Source organism: Simochromis diagramma, unplaced genomic scaffold, assembly GCF_900408965.1.
Source record: "Simochromis diagramma unplaced genomic scaffold, fSimDia1.1 OVJJ01000320.1, whole genome shotgun sequence".
Taxonomy (NCBI): domain Eukaryota; kingdom Metazoa; phylum Chordata; class Actinopteri; order Cichliformes; family Cichlidae; genus Simochromis; species Simochromis diagramma.
Window position 1 is genome coordinate 2,133,345 of NW_024386773.1, and position 21,740 is coordinate 2,155,084.

Here is a 21,740-nt window from a genome sequence, read left to right on the forward strand (position 1 = left end):
GTTGGTAGCAATGGCCTAGTCAAAGTGCAAATCTCAACCTGACTGAAATGCTGTGGTGGGACCTCAAAGAGCTGTGCATAAACAAACAGAACAAACTTCAATGAACTGAAGTGACGCTGTAAATAAGAGTGGGCCAAAATTTCTCCACAAAGATGTGAAAGACTGAATCAGAAACAGATTACTTTATTAATCCCAGAGGAAATTATGTGGTCACATAAACAGTAAGAACAGTAACTACGAAAACTAAGTAATACAATATCTTGCAAAGTTTTTTTTTTTGTTTTTTTAAAGCTCTTTAAAACAGCCGCAGTGGACACACAGTGTTGTACATCATACATGAATGAAATAGTGAGAAAATAAAGCTAAAAAAGTAAAAAGCAACACAATGAATACTGTAATGATCTACTGTGGAATAAGGAAAATATTTTACTGCTACTCATATTCATCATTATTATCATTGCATTAAGTAACTTTGCATTAAGTCATTGTCATTGCATTAATTAAAGTAATTATCATTTCATTAATACATTTATTGAAGTTGTTGGTATTACATTAACCTTCTTATTACAGGTACAGCTAAGACCATTTTATACACGTTGCATTTTGTGCTTATTAAAGAGTTGGAGCTCAGTCAATTAATTGGAGGTTGTAAGCTTTGTTCGGCGCGATGTCCGGACAATCTATTGTGTAAGTGACTTGGAGCTATAGAAGGTTAAAACTGCGTACACGCTTACAAAACACATATAATACATACAATCTAGAAACAGGCCTGAGCAAAGGCCTGAATGTATTCAGCTTCTTGTTGCAACCTGTTGCATTTGAGTTTGCTTAGTAATAGGTGACAGAAGATGGGTCAAAAGGAGGACAAGTCCACGGGGGCCTCCAGGGCCTGAAATCATCGGCATATTTGGAAAAAGATGTTAGAAAGAGGAACTTCTGTGTCTGACTTTAGCTCTGAAAATTGCTCATTGTCTGTACAAGATGCAAATGATGTTCTTAAAATACAAATTATGTTCTTAGAACGCGAGAAGGGGCGTTTAACCCTGATGTTATAAAAGCAACTCTCTGTGTATTTTTGGGAGAAGAAGTCTGCTGATGTGATGCTGTGTGCTTCTTCCCACGCGTGTTTTTTTAATAAACTCTCTATCTGATTTCACTCTACTGGGCCTCTATTGGTTTGTCTTGTGCCATATTTTCGAATTCGGGACACTACTTTCTGGTCTCCCTAAAAACAAACTAGCCCCCTACTACACTCCAGAACTTAGGTACACAGGTTGTGACCAAGGCCAGAAGAGAGTATGAACAACACCAGCTTTTAAGTATCTCCATTGTCAGCCTCAGAACAGATTCTTTATCTAGTTTTTAGGTTTTTGAAGTTGTCCCTAAAGTCAGAAGTAAAACCCACAGTGCGAAAGCTTTCTGTTACTATGCTGCACATCTGTGGAACAGCCTTCCTGAAGACCTGAGGACAGCCAATCATGTCAATGCTTTCACAGCCACAACCCACTGATAACGCTTTCTTAGTCCAGTTTCTAATGTTTTATCTGTTGGGCTCAGTAGTGACTTATTGACTAATTATTGTTGAAGGTGGGTCTGCAAACTACTGAATCATTTTGATTACACTTTTGCAAAATGCATAATAAAACAGTGAGATCAATGATTGTTTTCTACAGTCATTGGGTGTAATATGTCATGTTGTTTTATACTTAGACTTAAATCATGTGAGAGCCTGGTAAAGACCAGGTGATGTTCTGATATTTCCTGCTGTGTAAAGCTACATCATGAATGCACCAAAGAAATGTTCAGAAACATTATATTGCAAAATGTTTAAATTCGTCCTTATCCTCACAAAAATTCCGTCACCTTTATGCAAATGAAAAAGTCCACCCAGAAAGCTGTTGTTTAAGTCGCTTGAGTTCACCCGTAACTCTTTCTGTGACTGCATGAGGGTATAATGATTTCCATGTAGGTGAGCAAATTTCATAACAAAGTGGTGAAAAAAATCAGGTGACTGGTTCCAGAGCCCATGGTCACTAAAGCAAACCTTGGAATACACATAGTAAAATCCCTCCTCCTGAACTTCAAGCCTACCATCTTTGTAGGCCATGCCGCTGAGAACAGTCAGATTATTTATATGCCAAAGCATCACCTCGTTTTCTTGAACCGACCCGCCTGCAGGGATAAAAGACAAGATGGATGTAGCAATTTAAAGTTGTGTATTTTCAGTCAGACACGGCAAACATTTAAACCAATTTATGTAAAGTTCAGCTCCTGTTTTGGGCCAGTTATGATCTGTTTTGTGAAACTGCTAGTTTCAATGAATTGTTCAAAAGGAAATAGGGACTGCAGAGTTGATCTGACAGAAGGGACAGAAGACACCCGCACATTTGCTTCTAAACTATACCCAGCGTTTTATTAATCAGATTTTTTTGTACGCCGTCATAAAAATTTGAATTTCCTGTAGTCACCTCACCTTCTTCTTCATCCGTCTTGTGCCACCCCATTTAAAAAAGATCTAAATGCCCCTGATAGCACACAGTTGATAATGCAGGACTTTAGTTTTGTGATAATATTCACCTAATCATTATTATTATTGTTATTATTATTTATTTGGTAAATATTTAAATTAATGTGGCTTCTTCACATAATGTGCCAACAAATGAATAAAATTAAAAATATTCTTCTTAGCTTCTTTTTTCTCTGAAATCAAATCTTGGTGTGTTTATTGCAGTTTCAAAACAAACTCACCGTTTATACTCAGCATATAACTCTGCTGCCTTACATCTGATATATAAATACAGCACGCAAGACAAAATATTTATCACTGACAATGGGAAATGAAGGCTTTTCTATACAGTTTGACCGTTAATTAGAGAAACAAATGCAAAAATCATGTAAATCAGAAAATCATGACGACAGTTATTTTATTTATGGATGGTATACACTTGTGTTATTTACAAAAAAAAAAAAAAAGTTATCCAACCTGTCAGATGTGCAAAACCACGGATGGGTTCATCTTGTTCTGCAATGAAATCAAAAATCTAAAATGCGGGGAGGGGTATGTTTTGTTTTTTAGATATGCTCACAAAAGATATTCTTAGTCTCGAGATTTTAGTTCATGGTTGAATTAAGGTTAAATGTAATAAAAGACTTGTGTACCTGATCTGTTGTTCAGTCTTGAGACAGCCTGCAATGGAAGTTACAAATTAGTTTGAAAGAAATTGTCAATGTGTCATATTTGATGATAGAGTACAACGTTTACTTGTACAGAGAAGAATTTTTAAAAAATAAAATAATTTTTTTTTAAAGTACAGGAAAATTGAGTAAAATATAAACAAATGACTGTTAAAACGAGACAAGCTCACAACAAATGTGCCCAAAGTAATAGAAGCTTTTGCAATTAGATATGTGCTACAGTAGTATCTATCTTATCAGCTGATATATCACAACAATTGCTTAATTGTTACAGTTAATCAATTCATTTTTATACCTCTCAAGTCACAATAACAGAGGATAAAAAGCAGGCAATAAATATTTAGATTTAAAGACTAGAGTACACTGAGCTGATACTCACCAATTCACGGTGGTAAAGCAGGTTAATAAAAAAAGCCTGTGCAGCAATGCCATACAGCACTACAGTCAGGAGGACAAACAGCAGCGTTTGTGCCAATTTGTCATCTTTTTGTTGCTCATCTGGATTCTGGGGCACTGCAGCAACAAGTCTGTCCAGTTCCACACCAGTGTCCGCCATTCCTGCAGAGAAAATATCTTCAAATAATAGACAAAAAGTTTCTTTTTGACTCAAGGAAGCCACTCAAACACAAGGAAGTACTGTGGTTTAAAGTAGCGATGACTCGCCATCCTGAGGGGCACTACCAGTAACAGAAATGCATGCACACACTGCAAAACACATTTCCTCTTAAACACAGTCACACTTCAACCATACGCTCTGGTTTCACAGTCATGTGTCGTATAATCAGTAAACATTTTTTTGAAGTTCACATTGACTCCTGAACCACTGATCACTCAAGACGTCCCAGAATATTTCGATTCTGTGAAAACATATCTTACAGTATTACTCATCTTCCACAATATCAATAGGATCCACGAATATGCATTTTTCAAGATGTAACAATAACACTGTCACAATAATTTTAGTTTTGGTGATATCGCTGAGTTTTGCTACCTTTTTGTTCTGATTGGTACTCTGGTTATTTTCTGTACGCTAGTCTCTTTTTATCTCTAAGCATTAAAAATGAAAAAAAAAATTAGTTTTCTTGTATCTTATTTTGTTTTGTGCTTCCCATCTTCTCTCCTGTTTCTCTGATTGATGTCGCCTGCACTTTATTTGCCTACTTTCCACTGTTTGTCACGAGTAATCAGTCACCTATACATAGTCCTCTCCATATGCTGTGTCCTACAATACATCTCTGACAGGTGTTAGAGAGCCTGCCAGGCAGAAATCCCTGAAGGCAAATTTCTCCCAGTTGCTGAGATATGATCTAACGTTCTGCTTCTCCACCGTTTTTGGTTGGTTGTAACAGACAAAAGAACTGTAAATGCAGATAAGAGGCTTTGTAGGCAAAGGTAGCATAAGTGCCACAATAGAGTTGCAACAGAAACATTAATTGGAATCAAACCAGGCATCAGTTATATGTCACAGTTTCACTTTGTGAGCAGTGTGTTTGAGATTCACTATCGGAGCAAAGAGGAATTCTAACTATCGGGGATACTGCCACTTCTACCTGCTGCTGATTTCATATAACGAGCAGGACTTTTAAAGAAGCCACAGCTGGAAGAAAAGTAAGTTTCAAGATACATCTTCAGTCTCTAATTACCCCAGCTGCATTTTTTTTCACTCAGAGGCAAAATGTCCTCTCAGTCAGAAATGAATCTCTCTTGTTCGATCTGCTATGACATCTTCAGAGACCCCATCATGCTGTCATGCAGCCACAGCTTTTGTAAAGACTGCCTGCAAATGTGGTGGAAGGAGAAACCAGTACGTAAATGCCCACTTTGTAAGAATTTGCATTTGTCAGATGACCCACCCTGTAACTTGGTGTTAAAGAACCTGTGTGAAGCTTTCTTACTGGAGAGAGATCAAAAAGCTTCTTTGGAGTCAGAGGCTCGCTGCAGTCTGCACTCTGAGAAACTCAAACTCTTCTGTCTGGACCATCAGCTGCCAGTGTGTCTTGTTTGTAGGGATTCAAAAATACACAACAAACACAAATTCAGAACCATCGAAGAAGCTGCGGAGGATCACAGAAAAGTGCTTCAGGTGTTACTACAGCCCTTAAAAGAGAAACTGAAGCACTTTAAAATAGTTAAAGGAGACTTTGATCAAACCAGAGAACACATTAAAATCCAGGCCCTTCACACAGAGAGGAAGATCAAGGAGAAGTTTGCAAAAATGCACCAGTTTCTACAAGAAGAAGAAAAAGCAAGAATCACTGCTCTGAGGGCAGAAGAGGAGCAGAAGAGTCAGATGATCAAGGAAAAGATGGAGGCTCTGAGCAGAAAAATAGCAGCTCTTTTAGACACTATCAGAGCCACAGAGGAGAACCTGAGAGCTGAAGATGTCTCATTTCTGCAAAACATCAAGCCTGCAGTGAACAGAGTCCAGCAGCGCACCCTGCTGGAGGAACCACATGTGGTCTCAGGAGCTCTGATAGATGTGGCCAAACACCTGGGCAACCTAGCCTTCAACATCTGGAAGAACATGAAGGAGATGGTCTCCTGCACTCCAGTGATTCTGGATCCAAACACAGCTCATCAACAACTCATCCTCTCAGAAGATCTGACCAGTGTGAGTCTCGGTGAGAGACAGCAGCTTCCCAACAATCCAGAGAGGTTCGACCACCATCCAATTGTTCTGGGCTCCGAGGGCTTCGACTCAGGGACTCACAGCTGGCATGTTGAGGTTAGAAAGGATGGGATCAGGTGCCTCGGTGTGCTAATAGAGTCTGTTAAGAGAAAAGAACAATTACAGACTGGATTCTGGGAAATATGTCTCCAGGATGGACAATACACAGCAGCTGCTCCACCACTTCCTGATAAACTTCTCTCAGTGAAGAAGCTCCAGAGGGTCAAAGTTCAGCTGGACTGTGACAGAGGGAAGCTCTCATTCTTCGATCTTGACACCAGCACACACATACACACCTTCAAACTCAGTTTCACTGAGAAGCTGTTTCCTTACATTGGCACGCACAATAAAGTACCAATGAAGATTTTACCTGTGACTGTGAGAGTGGAACAGCACACGCCCTCTTTATCTACAGGTTTTTGGTTTAGCTAGCTCTTATTTCCACTCAGAAATCTCTGAGTTTTGATGAGTTTTATTTAAGAATTTAAACATTTCAATAGCTTATTAGGGTTTTTCTTTTAATGTTAAAAGACACTGAAAGCCTTTTAGATTTTATTACTTGTATATTTTCTTTCTTGTTTTAATACGTTTGTCTGTGTCATGTGTCTATAAAGCCTTTTAGGCGGGATAATGGGCTCTACAAATAAACTAACTTGGCTTAACTGGTAATAGTCAATCTTACAAGCTTTAATAATTGTATCTGTGAAAATGTAGTTTTACATTTCTGTGTGTCATCAATATTTTTTCGTTTTTGGACCAATAACAGGGACTTTTTGAGTGTGGTACACACCCTGATCCATCCACACGTCAAGTGTGCAAGAGTTGTTTTTTTTTACTAAACGTAATAATAAACAGCTATGACTTTTTTAGTGCAATTTAATGTTTAAATTGGTATTATTTAGATACAAATATACTTTAGATGCAAAAACAAAATGTAATTGTGTATACATTTCAATTTCTATGGTAGTCTAGTGAAGTAATCTAACGAAGCTCAAAAGTGTCTGTAAAACCAACAGATTTGGATTTAAATGTAAAACATTCTTTCAGATGTTATGTACATCAGGTAGAAATGATAAACAACCTTTGACTCTATAAAGTTTTTATATCTCTAAATTAAAATTAGAACATTCACAAAGGCTTGTGACGTTTTAAGAAAAACATGTTCATGCCCTTTACATTTCATGGGTAAAGCAGAGAGACCAGAAAGGCGAATCTAACTGTGGTGACAATTTTTATCACTGACATGAGATTTACTGTGACCTTCACCTGTTAAACATCCAATAATACGAGATCAGACGTGTTGCAGTGGTCAGTAGATTATATTTTTCCTTTCAGAAATTAAAAACATTTTTTTACAAAGACCAACTTCATTCACTCAAAGTCTTTTGCACATTAAGCTCTTAATAGTGCTCACCACAAACAGCAGAATCACTGCTTTACATCGATACACCAGCGCTGAGTGTGGACTAACACAGGACTAACCTGCTGACCAGTTTCAGTAACCTCCCACAGGAGAGCATTTATTTAAAGGCGACCTGTTGCATTTATATTGTTAATTTCCTGCTCTATGCTTTTTGACTCCACTCCAGTATCACAGAATGATTCCAAGTTTAAAAACAATCCTTATTTTTCTTATTCCAGTCCCTTATGCAGCCCCTCAGTTCAAATTTTAAACCCCTCATCTGCTGACTGGCTGGCACTTGGAAGCCTACAGAGGGGTTTTACCCAGTGCTTGTGAACTGTCCCCATTTAGTATGTAAAGAAATACAAAAACACCCTGAACCTTCAACATCTATTTTGTTCACATATAATATGAAAATCTGACCCAGTAACATAAAAAAAAAACAAAAAAAACAAAAAAGCAGAACAGATGCCCTTAAAAGATTTTCAGGCGTGTAATTATTTCAAATTAAAACGCTTTGTTTTTACAAACTGTCTCAGGGGAGAGATGTCTGTCTTATCAGCAGTTAAGGAGAAACTGCTATGTGAAAACACCAACAACTTTTCCAGTCTTAGCACAGGGCTGATTAACAGTTCTTTACTGAAGGTTTCTCATTTCCAAGGATTCTTTCTGGCTCAGAAATTTGAATGTGAGTGTTTAATTATGACCCTGAAATAAGTCAAAGAAAAGTTTCAGTAGTTCTAATGACAGAGGGGATTTACACTGGGCTCGGTTTACTTTTACTTTACATTTGTTTGTAAAAGCTCAAAATCATCTGATTTTATGCTAGTAGCAGTAAATGACACATGGCTAAAATGTTAGCGTTCGATTTGTTTGAAAGTTGTCTCTTTAATTATATACACAGATTATTGTACAAATTAAATACTGAACACAGAATGAGTGTCAACATTAGTGATACTGAAAATGTTATGATTTACTGATGCAATGTCAAATTCATGAAGTTTATAAAATTTACTTCTGATGGTCGGATACATTTTGTTTAGTTTTGGGCAGTCTGGTCATGAGATTATATGATGATCTTTTGGAGTCACGCCCCTGCTTTTAGTTGGAAAGAAATCTGTCAGTCATTGGTGGACTTCAGTGATGTCAGTGGTTCCAACTTAAGGTCCAGTAATTTCATGGTGCCATGCGCTTTCCATCTTTTTGGCCTCAGTACTATTATTTTTGGTGACAATGCAAGAAACTGGTCCTAAATTAGGCTGAGTCTTCTCCTCGAGGCTGAAAGCTAATTTACAATCTAAGCATTTTTACTCTGAAAACCCTGACAGGAAGCAATGACTTATAGTCCTGTTTTTTAATATATTGAAAACTTCTCCTTCTGCTTTTCCCACCTTTAAGAGGATTATTGCCAGCGGTGCACATAAGTGGTCCGGAGGTGTGCATTCACTGTCAAAATAAAAGACGCGCACCAGATAAGAAGTTGCAAAGGGCGTTTTGCGTACATACGATTTTCTGGAGGAGGACAGACAATTGTTTAGAACTCTTAAAGATGTCGAAGAAGCAAGCTCTTTTAAGCAATTACTTTGGTGTTCCTCCACCAAAGAAATGTCAGGGGTCCGAACCGCAAAAGAAGCGCATATTCTCGGAAAAGTGGTTGCAGGCTTCAAACAAATGATGAACGCACAGAGATGTGCCTTTTATATGTACGCAAACACGTGTTGCAACTTCTTATCTGGTGCGCGTCTTTTATTTTGTCAGCGAATGCGCACCTGTGGACCACTTATGTGCACCCCTGATTATTGCATCTGATGGCCATTGCCTAATTTGTGACAAAACCAAAACACGTTTCTGCTTACTTCATGTGGAGTAGGAACTTTTAGACAGCGCTGTATATTTATTTATAATGTACAATTAATCTTAAAGACTAAAGTTGTCCACATTATAAAGTTGTCAGCTCACCCACTACAGTATTGGAGCACATATTGATGATCATTAACTCGTCTGACATTGAAACAAAACGTTTCAAAGAACAGAGAAACTTGGAAAGCTCATCAAGAACACGAGACATAACAATTTCCCATGATTAAAGCTGCAGTCATTGGTATTTCTGTATAAAAACAAATCAAATTATTGAGTGTTATTTGATGTCAATTACATTCAGGTGGATGCAAACATGACTTCCAACTCAAAACATTCACATTTCCATGAAGTTGCTTACAGCTTGCTCTGCTGCCCTCAATAATAAACTGCTATGGCTTTAAAGGACCAATGTGTAGGAATTAGTGACATCTAGTGGTGAAGTTATAGATTGCAAGATACTGAATCGCCCTTTGTTTCCAACAAGCAGCAGAAATAAACACATTTGCAGGTTGGTAACAACTGTACGGACAGTGATTTTTATATATTTAAATATAATTCAACCATTAAGATTTTGCCAAGGCTTAAAATTGGGGTGTGGCGTGGATTAAACAGTGTGCTGACACTGGTCTCATCTCTTTCCTAGTCTTCACCTCTGCTGGACCCAGCTCACAACTTCACACTTTTGTGTAAGTAAATATTCTACTTCCAAAAAAACAAAACAAAAACAAAAACGTGGCAGCCTCCACAAGCAAATAGTGGTGGCATTGTCCATCTTTGATATACAGTCTATTGTTTACAACAATGTAGGAGCACCTTCACTTCCATTTACTTATAGCCAGTGCTGTTTGTCCTTTTTGGTCTTCAGTAGAAACACTAGTTATAAATCCTGGATTACATTTATGTTAATGGAGCATCAGAAATCCTACACACTGGACCTTTAACTGTGACCAATACTGCATTATGTTTCACAATAAGTCAGATCAGAATCTGAGCATCAGTCATGACATCAACCTGTAGCTGTGGTTTGATTGTTCTTTTCAGGAAGTGTAAATGCATAGTAAATCTAACCAGCAGTGTTCATATATTCACACACCCACTTCCCCCTTCCCTCTCAGTATACTGATCTTTACTCCACCAAGAAGCCCCCTCTCTCGACTTTTCTCATATTTGCCAACATGAGAGTTTGACCTGTCAGTACTTTAAGAAACCTTCCTTGACACACGTCACCTTTTCTGACAAATGCAGCCAAGCAGGGCTAAAACAAGTCCAAATTAATTTATAAAAAGAAAGACAAAGAAGCCTTTTGTTCTTCCTCCTCCTGCTTCCATTCAACTGCCTGAATGTCCCTCCCTCTTCTCTGGCACAGTTTGGGTCTTCCTCATAGTCTTCATATAAAAGGCGCTGGGATTTTTCCTCCACCTGACGCTACATGATGATTCGCGGCTCCGGGACTGACTCGTTGATGGATTTGTGAGGCAGGACGTTGGCACCGTTCAGGTATAGCTCGTCATTGACGATCACATCCTCCCCCAGCACTGTCACATTCTCCATACGCACCTGAGGACGCACATTAAGACACAAGTCATCTACCATCGCACGTGACAAGTCTTTGTGCATGTGCTGTACGAGATGAAACAGAGGATTTAAGTAGACAGAAAGAGTACGGCTGCCACAGCCTTCAGTACTCCTTCTGTTCTCCTACTGCTTCTCTGGCGTTAGCTATTATAAGTTATGTGAAAAGTATAGATATAATAGTGAACTGTGAAGTTGGCCAAAAGTCCCATTTGGTTATTACTTTAAGACAAAAAAACAAAACAAACAAAAAAACAGACAAGTTTGAGCAATTCCAATAAATTATATCCATGAGCGCGTAAGCAGATACAACAAGGTCTAAAAAGAAAAAAAGAAAATAACTAGGCTAAGTTATAGAGTACAAATATCACCACAAGTGAGATCTGCTGTTAAACAGACAGAGACACAATTAGCTGCGTCTCACAATAAATGAATGAATCAAGAACGTCCACACATCTTTCCTACTCACCCACTGGCCGACTGACGAGCTCCACCCCACGATGCAGCTCTCCAGCCACGAGTGCGATCGAACCCTTGACCCTTTCAGCACTGTGCACCTCTTTATCCTCACGCCGTCCTCCACGACAACGCCGGCGCCGATGGTGACATTCGGGCCGATGGTGCAGTTCTCCCCGATCTGTGCCGTGGGATCCTTCAGAGAAGAAGAAATGGGGATCATCATTACCATGAAGTACAAGCCCTTATTTTGATGTCACATCAACAAAGTGCACTCACCACCAAGACGTTGCCAAGGAAACCGGGGCCTGTGCGTAATCTCTCAGGTGCGTGTTGTCGTACTGACTGGAGGTACATACACATCCCTGTCAGGAAGTCTTTAGGCTGGCCGATGTCCATCCAGAAACCTGCAGACAGACGGACAGAGGGTGGAAGGTGAAAGCCTGAAAGCAACCAGGCAGCTCCTAGTGATCTTTAACAGGTGACTCACTGAATAATGAGGTCACAGTAAGAGGCAGACATTAATCTGCTGACTGCAAACTCTGCCATAAATTTTACATAACTGCCAGCAGAGTTTTCAGCATTTGTTCTAATAGCTGCACAAATCATTCATCTGCCTCAACCAAATATCCAGCTAAGTGTTGTGAGGGGGCAGGATCAAGAGAGAAGAGGCGGAGAACACCGGGGCAAACAGGCACCCTCACATCTAATCCTACGGCCACCAAAATCACCAGTTATAACCTAACAAGTATGACCGCAGTCTATGAATTTAGGGAGCAAACAAACACACAGAAATCAACCAGAAGGTTCGAACCCAGCGCCTAACAGTGCTAACCATGGTGTCACCCCCTTACCGTTGGTTAGGCTGTGGGGGCAAAAGTGGAAACCAGGACAAGCAGAGATACAGATTTAAACTAAAAACTGAAAATGCAGTTCAGTGGGTTAAAAAAGCCACATTTTCACTGGAAAGACTGATGGATTTTCTACAGATCTCTGTTAAAAAAAATAAAAAAAAATAAAAAAAAAAAAAAAGGGAGAAAAATCACCATCAATTCATAATTCAATAAATACCAATCCTGAAAAAAGATTAATCCAAACACCTGAATAAAAACACACGAAAGCACTAGGGGTGCAACGATACTCGTATCGATATTGAACCGTTCGATACAGTGCTTTCGGTTCGGTACGCATATGTATCGAACAATACAAAATTTGTAATTTATTTTATCAACTTTCCTTCTGACGATGCTGTCTGTGTTGAGCGCTCAGTGAATCTGCGTTCGACTACTCCGCCTAGGCTGCACTGTCGAGCGCAGATCCACTGAGCGTTCAACACAGACAGCATAGTCAGAAGGAAGAGCGCAGGGCAAGCTAGCGAGACAGAAGTTAAGCTCCCCTTGCAACATGGCAAATTGAACCTCCCCCACCCTCATTCAGATCTGGCGTTTGGAATTATTTTGGTTTTCATGTGACATATGACCCTGAAGGTAAGCGCGTCATGGACTAAAGTAAAACAGTATGTTGGATGTGCCACGCAATGCTCAATTACATGGGTGGGAACTAGTGTGTTAGCACAGTTAGCTCGTTAAGGTGTTGGCCGTCTAGCCCCATGCACGGCATCGGTGGTAGCTCGTTAACGGAGATTTGCCGTGTTGTGGCGTTAAGGTCATTTCAACGAGATTAACGCTGACAGCACTAGTGGGAACACAACGAATATGACTGCACATTTATGCTGACATCATCCTAGTGCAAAGACAAGTGGAAGCAGACAAAAACAACAAGCATGCATGCTACAAACTTTACCCGAGTCATTTAGACAGCCGTTAGCACATGAGTCTCCTTATGGGGACCTGATATGTTTAATATTGTGGCGAGCTCAGACAAGGAGGAGACGGAGGTATCGTTTGGTCTTGCTTCCGGTGAGCTAGCCAGGGAGCACAGCCGTTTATTGACATCTGCAGAAGAACACTGCCGCTAGCTAACTGCTCAGCGCGGCAACCGCACAGCAACAACAACACACAGAGCGCCCTCTGACCCCGGAAGGACACACCGTCGCAGCGAGAGGGCGTCACCCGTCACTATGGCAACATAAACAAAACATAACTGTACAAACAGAACCCCGAACAGCCCTGACCCGCTACATAGCCCCCACCTAAGGGGTCAGTCGTCCCCGACGACCCCATTACCCCACACAAAGTCCTGCAAATGTCCAGGTGCCTTCTTTTGGCGCACCAGCCGGTCACGACCGGCGGGGGAAAAGTCACTCGGGTCAGAACATGGGGTGCCACCATCATCCCACTTCTGACACCAATGTGGCGAGCTTAGACAACGAGGAGACGGAGGTGTCGTTTGGTCTTGCTTCCCGTGAGCTAGCCAGGGAGCACAGCCGTTTATTGACATCTGCAGAAGAACACTGCCGCTAGCTAACTGCTCAGCGCAGGCAACCGCACAGCAACAACGACAACAACACACAGGGCGCCCTCTGACCCCGGAAGGACACACCGTCGCAGCGAGAGGGCGTCACCCTGTCACTATAGCAACATAAACAAAACATAACTGTACAAACAGAACCCCGAACAGCCCTGACCCGCTACAATATGCTGCTGAGAATATAGCCCAGAAGAAGCGTATAGTATAGCTTTTGTTTTGGAAAGAGCCATTTCTCTGTAATAAACTCTCTTTTCCAAAGATGAGTGATTCCTCAATCAGATACAGGTGTTACCGCGCCAGATCCGCGGCCCCGAACCGTAGTAAGGAAACCTCTGGCAGTTACTTGAAGGTTCCGTAACTGAATCGTAGCCGGCAACAGCTTACTATACAGGTCAACTCCGCTAGCAAAAAGATCGAAGGAGGCGTAGGAAACTGCTTCACCGAACTTTATTTCTTCTCTAAGGCACGAACACCGCGTACAGTGGGCTGAAACAGTTTACTCACAGCGAGCATCGCCGACACAACTCTGGCTGTCGAGGGAGTTATTATATTCCTCTTATTTATTTTCTTTTCGTCTCTTCTGTAGCTAACCGTTACTTTTTCCCCTTCTCCGCTCTCTCTCTTCACACACACACACCAGGCAGTCCCGCTACACACATCCCGAATACATTTCCCATCAGGCTTCATCCTTAAAGGGCCATGCCTGTAACACAGGGCTTGCAAAATCGCTAGCCCGACGTCCCGGGGCTAGCGATTTTTCCAGTCGGGCTACCAAAATCTATCTCTGCCCTGCCCGTCGTGCTATTGTAGGAAGGAAAAATATATGTCAATGCTTTTGCATTCTTTCGGAAATGTAGCTGGGTAATTATGTCATTGGCATCGGTGAGCCACTGTCAATATGTGACATATTGAAATCGCATTTGAATTTGCGCTTGTTTTTTGCTTTCACTTTGCAAATGTCCAGGTGCCTCCTTTTGGCGCACCGGCCGGTCACGACCGGCAGGGGAAAAGTCACTCGGGTCAGAACATGGGCTGCCACCATCATCCCACTTGACACCAATGTGGCGAGCTCAGACAACGAGGAGACGGAGGTGTCGTTTGGTCTTGCTTCCCGTGAGCTAGCCAGGGAGCACAGCCGTTTATTGACATCTGCAGAAGAACACTGCCGCTAGCTAACTGCTCAGCTCGGCAACCGCACAGCAACAACGACAACAACACACAGGGCGCCCTCTGACCCCGGAAGGACACACCGTCGCAGCGAGAGGGCGTCACCCGTCACTATGGCAACATAAACAAAACATAACTGTACAAACAGAACCCCGAACAGCCCTGACCCGCGGTCAAACGCGGGTTGCAACTTCTTATCTGGTGCGCGTCTTTTATTTTGACAGCGAATGCGCACATGCGGACCACTTATGTGCACCCGTGTAAATAACATAATGTTCTGCCGGGTGTGTTGTTGGTTTTCTCTCGATTTCTGAGTCGACAAGCGCCTTTGTTACTGGGACCAGTAATTTTAAGAAAGGCCCCCATTAGAACCCATGAGAAATGCAAGAAATGCATTATTGCTCAGTCTGCAATATCTTTCCCAGAACAAACACCAATTGCAAATAACATACTAAAAATAAACCTGAAAAATCTGTTTAGAACAGCGTACTATGTTGCAAAGAGTGAACTACCACTGGCAAAATTTAGCAGTCTTTGCAAACTTCAAAAAGCAAATGGCCTAGATCTTGGTTCCACTTGTCTCTTACCCGTGACTTCAGCGGAAATTTCAAATTCAGGATCTGACACAGACTGATTCATGTCCTACACAGTTCTTACAAGTTCATAGAAATTTCTGTTCAATTAGAACCAAGTATTTGAGTTGATGATTGTAATTTTTATACAATGTTGTAATTTGTTTTTCAACAATTTTTTGATTAATGTTTTGTTTCCTTTACAATTTTATACTTTAATGTATAATATTGTAAAGGAAACAAAACAGGAAACAAAACATCAATCAAAAAATTGCTCTCTTTTTTATTCGGGCTACTTACATTTATTTTGGGCTACCAAAAACTGAAGAGTCCCTGCCCGAAGGGCTACCAGGGATTTTGAAATTTTGAGAGCCCTGAGATATATTTATTTTTTTAATTACTTTTGTTTCAGCAACATTAAATTTAAAAACTGTACTTTTGAGTTAAAATATCTATTTATAATTTCATTAAATGACAAATTAAAAAGGCATGAACATTTTTTTTGTATCGAAAAAATATCGAACCGTGACACCAAAGTATCGAACCGAACCGAACCGTGAATTTTGTGTATCGTTGCACCCCTAGAAAGCACAACTAGTACGAACGACATTAATCAGGGTTTTTACGAGCACCAGCATCATAAAAAAACATCAGGGTTTCTGGTTTCTGATTAACATACAGATTTAACCTGAATTTATTTATTTATTCAAGCATAAACTAGCCAAAGATCAGTTATTAAAATGTAATGAATTTATTTAGCCTTTTAGGCCGACATAGGTTTGTCCATATTTATTACAAAGACAAAACAGAATTTAGGTCACTTGTACAAATTCCTACTCCTCTAAGAAAATTTAAAGAACAAATCAAGCCCATCTTTTTTTATTTATCCTGTGATTCTTAAGTTTTGTAAATGCTTCGCCGCTAATCTCGAGGACCTTCTGTTACTACTTAAACATGATGAATCACATCATCTTCTAAAGGGAAATCCACTACTGACTGGGACCAGTAAGCCTGCCTAGACTACAGGTCAGGATGGGGTGGAGGTTTCACTACGTGGTTCCACTGTTTCAGCAAAGCCAAAGGATCTCAGAGAGGAATGAGGATGTAGAGAAGCACCAACAAGTGATTCCTCCTGCTGGTGAGCTCTTATGTTTTTTGTTGGGGGTTTTCTTTTTAAACATCTGTATCAGAACTCTAGAGAACCTTTAGGTCTGAGCATAAAGGTTAGTGGTGCTTTTCTGCAAACGTTTCCTCTCCAGACCTGCATGAAAAGCCCAAACACTTACGTCTGGTGGAGCTGTGAGCTGCAGAGACCAGATCAAGCACACAGGTCAGCTTTAAACCATACATTTCCATCCTACTGATCCTACTGCTGTGTTAAGAAAAAGGTGAGGTCACCACTGTATACTTTTATGAACTGACTTGCATCATTTTGATTAATACGATCTTCTCCACGGGCCCCTATTTTGGGCAAAAGCTGAATGTTCAGATCTCACATGCAGCTTTACAGTCCTGTGCTGTAGTAGAAGCTACTTTCGGCTGCTTCCCTGCCACCAGTGGTCGCCACAGTGGGCAGCTCTACATGTCTGATTTGGCAGATTTTCTTTAAACGCAGGATGCTCTTTCTGACGCAACCCCAAAGAGGATTTGTGTCTCCAGCTGGAATCAAACCAGTGACTTTTTGACCACTACGCCACTGGAGGAGAAGAGTCCTGTGCTGTAGTATTGCAGTCTTAATATTAGTATTAGTTACCTTGCAGCTCCATGGCATACAGCTGTCCCTCCCCTGCCATGACAGGAAATATTTCTTTTTCAATGGATGTTGGTCTCAGCTGCAAAAAGAATGCATAAAAAAGTCATGAACATGATCCAAAAAATACACAAAACTATAGTGTCTTCAGACTCAGTGTTTCCCACAGATTCCCACATAATCAGGTGCCTCTCCAGTGAGTCTCATCCTGCTGGTAGATTTAAACTCCACCATGTTGAAGAGGAGCTGGTGGCTGTAGTTCTTGTAGTCTGCTCTTCAACCTCAGAGACACAAACCTGTTGTAGGCTCGGGTTAGAGTGACCCAGGGTCTCGCAGGAGATATTCAGAGCAGGAGGACTGCAATCACTAGCTACAGTCCAAGATAGTGAAGTCTGAGTACATCTGAATCTAGGATGAGCTCTGATCAAGAAGCTGAATGATATCAGTGACTGCCACAATGATAGGCTGAACAGTGACCCAGATGCATTCTTCGCTCTGATCCAAACTAAGGCTGAAAGTTTGGATTGAAGACTGAAAGCTGAAAGGGAGCTCCCTTTCAGCTTTCAGTCTTCAATAATACCAGATACTAACAGGCTGGCCCACCAAGGTACAGTCCATCTGTGGGAAACACTGAGTCTGTTACTAAATAACACACTAACATCGACACTATGAGTGAGTGCGAGAGCCTCCTCACCTGGATCCTGCTGAGCATGCTGGGATTGAAGATGTACATGCCGGCATTAATTTTGTTGGAGACAAAGACCTGTGGTTTCTCCACAAAGCGATGGATCCTCCCGCTGTCCGCCTCATACACCACCACACCGTACTTAGAGGGCTCTTCCACCCGTGTTACCTTCATGCACACACACACACACACACACACACACACACACACACAGTATGACCCCACAGTAGTAAGCTTCCCTTATACCACCTAAAACTAATAAAAACCTGTCAATATGCAGCAGCTAAGCATAGGAAATACTAGGACAGTCTCTCTCACCACAATGGTTCCCTCCTTGCCGTGGTTGCGGTGGAACTGCAGCAGATCTTTGAACGGAAAATCACAGATGACGTCTGAGTTGAGAACGAAGAACGGCTCACTGTCATCATTCAGCAAGTCTCGAGCCAACGCCAGGGGACCCGCTGTGCACAAACATACAGTTTTATATGGTTCACAATAATTTACTATGGTTTTTAAAAGACGAGTTAATCGATGTTGAATTACTGGATACTTGCAGAGAGCCATTTACGCTTATCTGGATCTGTCTGTAGTAAAGACAAGCTCACCTGTTCCCAGAGGCTCCTTCTCATGAGACAGAGAGATACGAATCCCGAGCTGAGAAGAAAACAAAAAACAGTCAGGTTCAACTTTAATGTTTGGGCTCAGTTAGGAATCACACCACATCACACATGAATCCAAATGAATGTCTCCTGAATCTATTTCCTAACATGTGACCAGAGATACAGAAATCCAACAAGTCCAACAACCGAGTCTTTGAGGTCCTGTTCAAGCACAACACGGAAGTCACGCTGATTAAAGATTGTAAAGTACACGACACACACGGTGACTGTGCTCACGAGTGTTGTGTTTTATTGACAATTCTGCATTCAAGGGAAACAGTCTGTTCCAGTCCAACTCTCTCTCTCCCTGCTCGACTCTGCCTTCACTATATAGAGAAAAGGAAAGAGACACCGTCATCAGTCAATCGCCAGTCAGTGGCTCACCTGCCTCCCAGTACCGCCCCCTTGAGCTCACTGCACCACCACTCCTCCCCTGCAGCTGAGCCAGGGACCACACCTCCCCCACAAAGATGTTTCCTTCAAACTACAAACCACAGATGAGACACGCAACTAATCACTATAAATCTATCTAAAGATTTTTTTTTCTGTTTTATTCCACTTATAGTCCCAATATTATACTGACCAATCACATATGATCAAATTTCTCCACACAGGTAAACAGTCCATAGAAAAATTAAAACTGCAGGCTCGCACTGCATCAAACACAATCTCAGAATAATTAGCTATCCTTTGAGGATGACTTAGCTTCTAAATTCAGACCAATTGATTGGAAATCTTGAACCTAAAACCTGTTACCGACTTTCTGAATATCCTGGATACACTAGAACAAGAAAAATAAGAAGCAGAGATGCCGAAAGTTTCTTGAAAAGGGAACCAAACATACTTAACAGTGACTGTTGTGCACATTTACACCTCAGTAAATGATATCCTGATTAATAAATCCATCATATAGCCTCCATGCAGGAGAAACCTGGTGGTTTTTGCTGTAACAGTGCAGGTTGTTGTACGTACTCTCTGCTCCTGCACTCTCATCTCTCTTTCCAGCAGCTCTGACATGTAGCTCACTGCCAGAACCACATGGTCCACCCCAGCCTGAAAACACACAGAGACAGTGACTCATGACTACAACACAAAATAACCTCTCAGTAGCGTCATTAAATCCTCATTGATATTTTTGCCTTACTTTCACCAGTGCCTCCACCTGGTGCAGCAGGATGGGTTTGTTGCAGAATTCCACGAGGGGTTTTGGGACGCTCAGGGTGAGCGGTCGCAGTCGGGTCCCGTACCCCCCCACTAGGATCAAAGCCTTCATGATTCTGCCGTTACCAACAGTTACCCAAGTTCATCAATAACCAGATGCTGATGCCCTGAAAAGACCAGATTCACATTCATCATTAAAATCAGACATTTTCTAAAGGAAGGACAGAAAAAAATCAGTCATGCTTGTTTCTGTGTTGGATTTAAAATTAAAAGTGACTTTCAAATACAGTCACTTTTTTACTTTGAAGAAAATTATTCTCTCACTCTCTGACCTCTAAATGTGAACTTCTTTGCCCTCCTAAAGTTTAAAAATATAACATTTATGTACACATGAGAGTGGAGACGTTGTGATCGGGGACAGAAACACAAATAAGCAGATCAGAGACTATTTCCTGATCCACTGTGTTGTTTACTTTGGTTTATCGTATTTTTATTGAGCCATTTTACTACACAATTATATTCAGGGTGGAAAGGTGAATAGTATGAAAAGAAGAAAATGGATAATTAAATTCCACTTTGTTTTATTTATATTCTTACTTACTAAACTTCTGCACTGTTATTTTAACGTGTTTAACTTAGGTCAGGGTCTTCCTGATTCAAAATGGACCTTTTTAGAGTAACTATATATGTAAACATGTCTGGTCCACTTACAGTTAAAGCAAAGAATCTGTGTTACAGACGTCTGTGCATTTCCCTGATATCTACTGGCCTTGAATAAAAGTAAATGGCTTTTTACAAAGTTGTACACTTGAGTAAATAATACAATAAAAATCACAGTGATGGTGATTTTGTTAGTGTTTTTACTGCATTTACTCTTTTGGATGCAGTAATTCAGGCATTTGCTACCTTTTTGGCTGCATTAAATTCAACTTAATTATTAGCCAATGACATGGAGGTGATAAAGATCAAGATGCTCAGACTTCCATTGGGAGGGAGCATCAGAGGGAGAGCTCAGGCAGAAGTGGTTTGGAGACAAAGTTAGAAATACAAGAGGCGGGATAGTAGATAAACTGGACAAAGGGTGTTAAATATCGAGCTTTCAGGCAGATGGAAAAGAGCAAGAGCACAGAGAACATTTAAAGCTGTAGTGATGACATGTCGATGGCTGGTGTGACAGCAGATCGCTGTGGCAAACGCTGTGGCGCCCGGAAGAAAAAGAAGAGGAAGAACAAGAAGAGGTCATGGTGTCGCCTCAGATCAACAGATTTCATTCATTCATTCATTCTATCAGGCGGTCTGGAACACTTGATAGGGTGATATTTACTTCCCTGAAAAGTGTCGAAAAACAAACCAAAGAACCAACCAACACAAACAGGTGATAAAACGAGGATACACATGGGAATAAACACAGATTAAAACAGGTAGAACTAACAGGTACTACTAAAACAACCTGTTAAGGATATTGCGTTTTATACAGATTACATCAGCACTTTATCGTAAATGAATTAACTTTTAAGGGAAACAGTGAGATAAAATGTGACAATGATCATGTTTTGGTTTGTAGTGAACTTACAGTGCCTCTAAATAGCTAACGTCAGCTGACAGAGCTGACTTTATTTATCTACAATGAACGCAAATCGACAGGTAGCTGGTTAGTGTTCAGGTTTTAAAGTCTGCGAACAGCGTGAGAGTAAACGAAAACTCACCTGGGTTTTTTCATTAATAGTCTACAGCAGGTCTGAATCACTGACACTCTGGAAATGACACGTAAGATCATCAAAACGCCGAATCCTTGTTTGGCTTCCGGTGCAGGAGACAGCCAATCAACTCGTTCGACGTGACATAGCTTATCCGGTGAAGCGTTTCAGAATAAGAGTCATTTTAAAAACGGGCTTATTGCAGCATTTCTATCCATAGACTAATAATAGGACAAGGTTTCTTGGTCTTAAAGTTAAATGAGAATAGTGGAATACAAATAATTAAATAAAGTGAAAATCGATAAATCCCGTGCATACAGACTTTTTGAAAACTTGTATGCAACTAATGGGCTAGTTCAAGAAAAATTGGTTAAACCCAGTTTAATTTTACTGGACAAAAAACAAGAGCAATATATATATATATATATTGTTACATTTGTTTAATTAATAAATATATATATATATA

General features: G+C 40.7%; 3 protein-coding genes across 4 annotated transcripts; 1 reads left to right on the top strand and 2 right to left on the bottom strand.

The window, feature by feature from the left end:
• Positions 1-167: 167 nt before the first annotated feature.
• On the bottom strand, positions 168-5,894 carry LOC120715825 (tumor necrosis factor ligand superfamily member 14-like). Of its 2 annotated transcripts, XM_040003050.1 has the most exons (5): positions 3,575-5,894; positions 3,160-3,187; positions 2,984-3,022; positions 2,092-2,172; positions 168-889 (listed from the first exon to the last, which is right to left on the bottom strand). In XM_040003050.1, exons 1-5 carry the CDS (start codon positions 3,749-3,751, stop codon positions 792-794), a joined length of 423 nt encoding a protein of 140 aa, XP_039858984.1. In that variant the 5' UTR covers positions 3,752-5,894; the 3' UTR covers positions 168-791. The 2 variants fall into 2 exon arrangements, with proteins under 2 accessions (XP_039858984.1, XP_039858975.1); XM_040003041.1 differs by having other exon boundaries at positions 168-2,172.
• Positions 4,871-6,295, top strand: LOC120720111 (zinc-binding protein A33-like). The gene has a single exon (XM_040009749.1). The coding sequence runs from the start codon at positions 4,871-4,873 to the stop codon at positions 6,293-6,295; it is 1,425 nt and encodes a 474-aa protein (XP_039865683.1).
• Positions 6,296-9,121: 2,826 nt separating this feature from the next.
• On the bottom strand, positions 9,122-21,398 carry gmppb (GDP-mannose pyrophosphorylase B). Its single transcript, XM_040003061.1, has 10 exons — positions 21,284-21,398; positions 19,561-19,744; positions 19,389-19,469; positions 18,363-18,411; positions 18,076-18,218; positions 17,767-17,925; positions 17,076-17,154; positions 11,433-11,560; positions 11,167-11,349; positions 9,122-10,682 (listed from the first exon to the last, which is right to left on the bottom strand). Exons 2-10 carry the CDS (start codon positions 19,687-19,689, stop codon positions 10,551-10,553), a joined length of 1,083 nt encoding a protein of 360 aa, XP_039858995.1. The 5' UTR covers positions 19,690-19,744; positions 21,284-21,398; the 3' UTR covers positions 9,122-10,550.
• Positions 21,399-21,740: the final 342 nt, after the last annotated feature.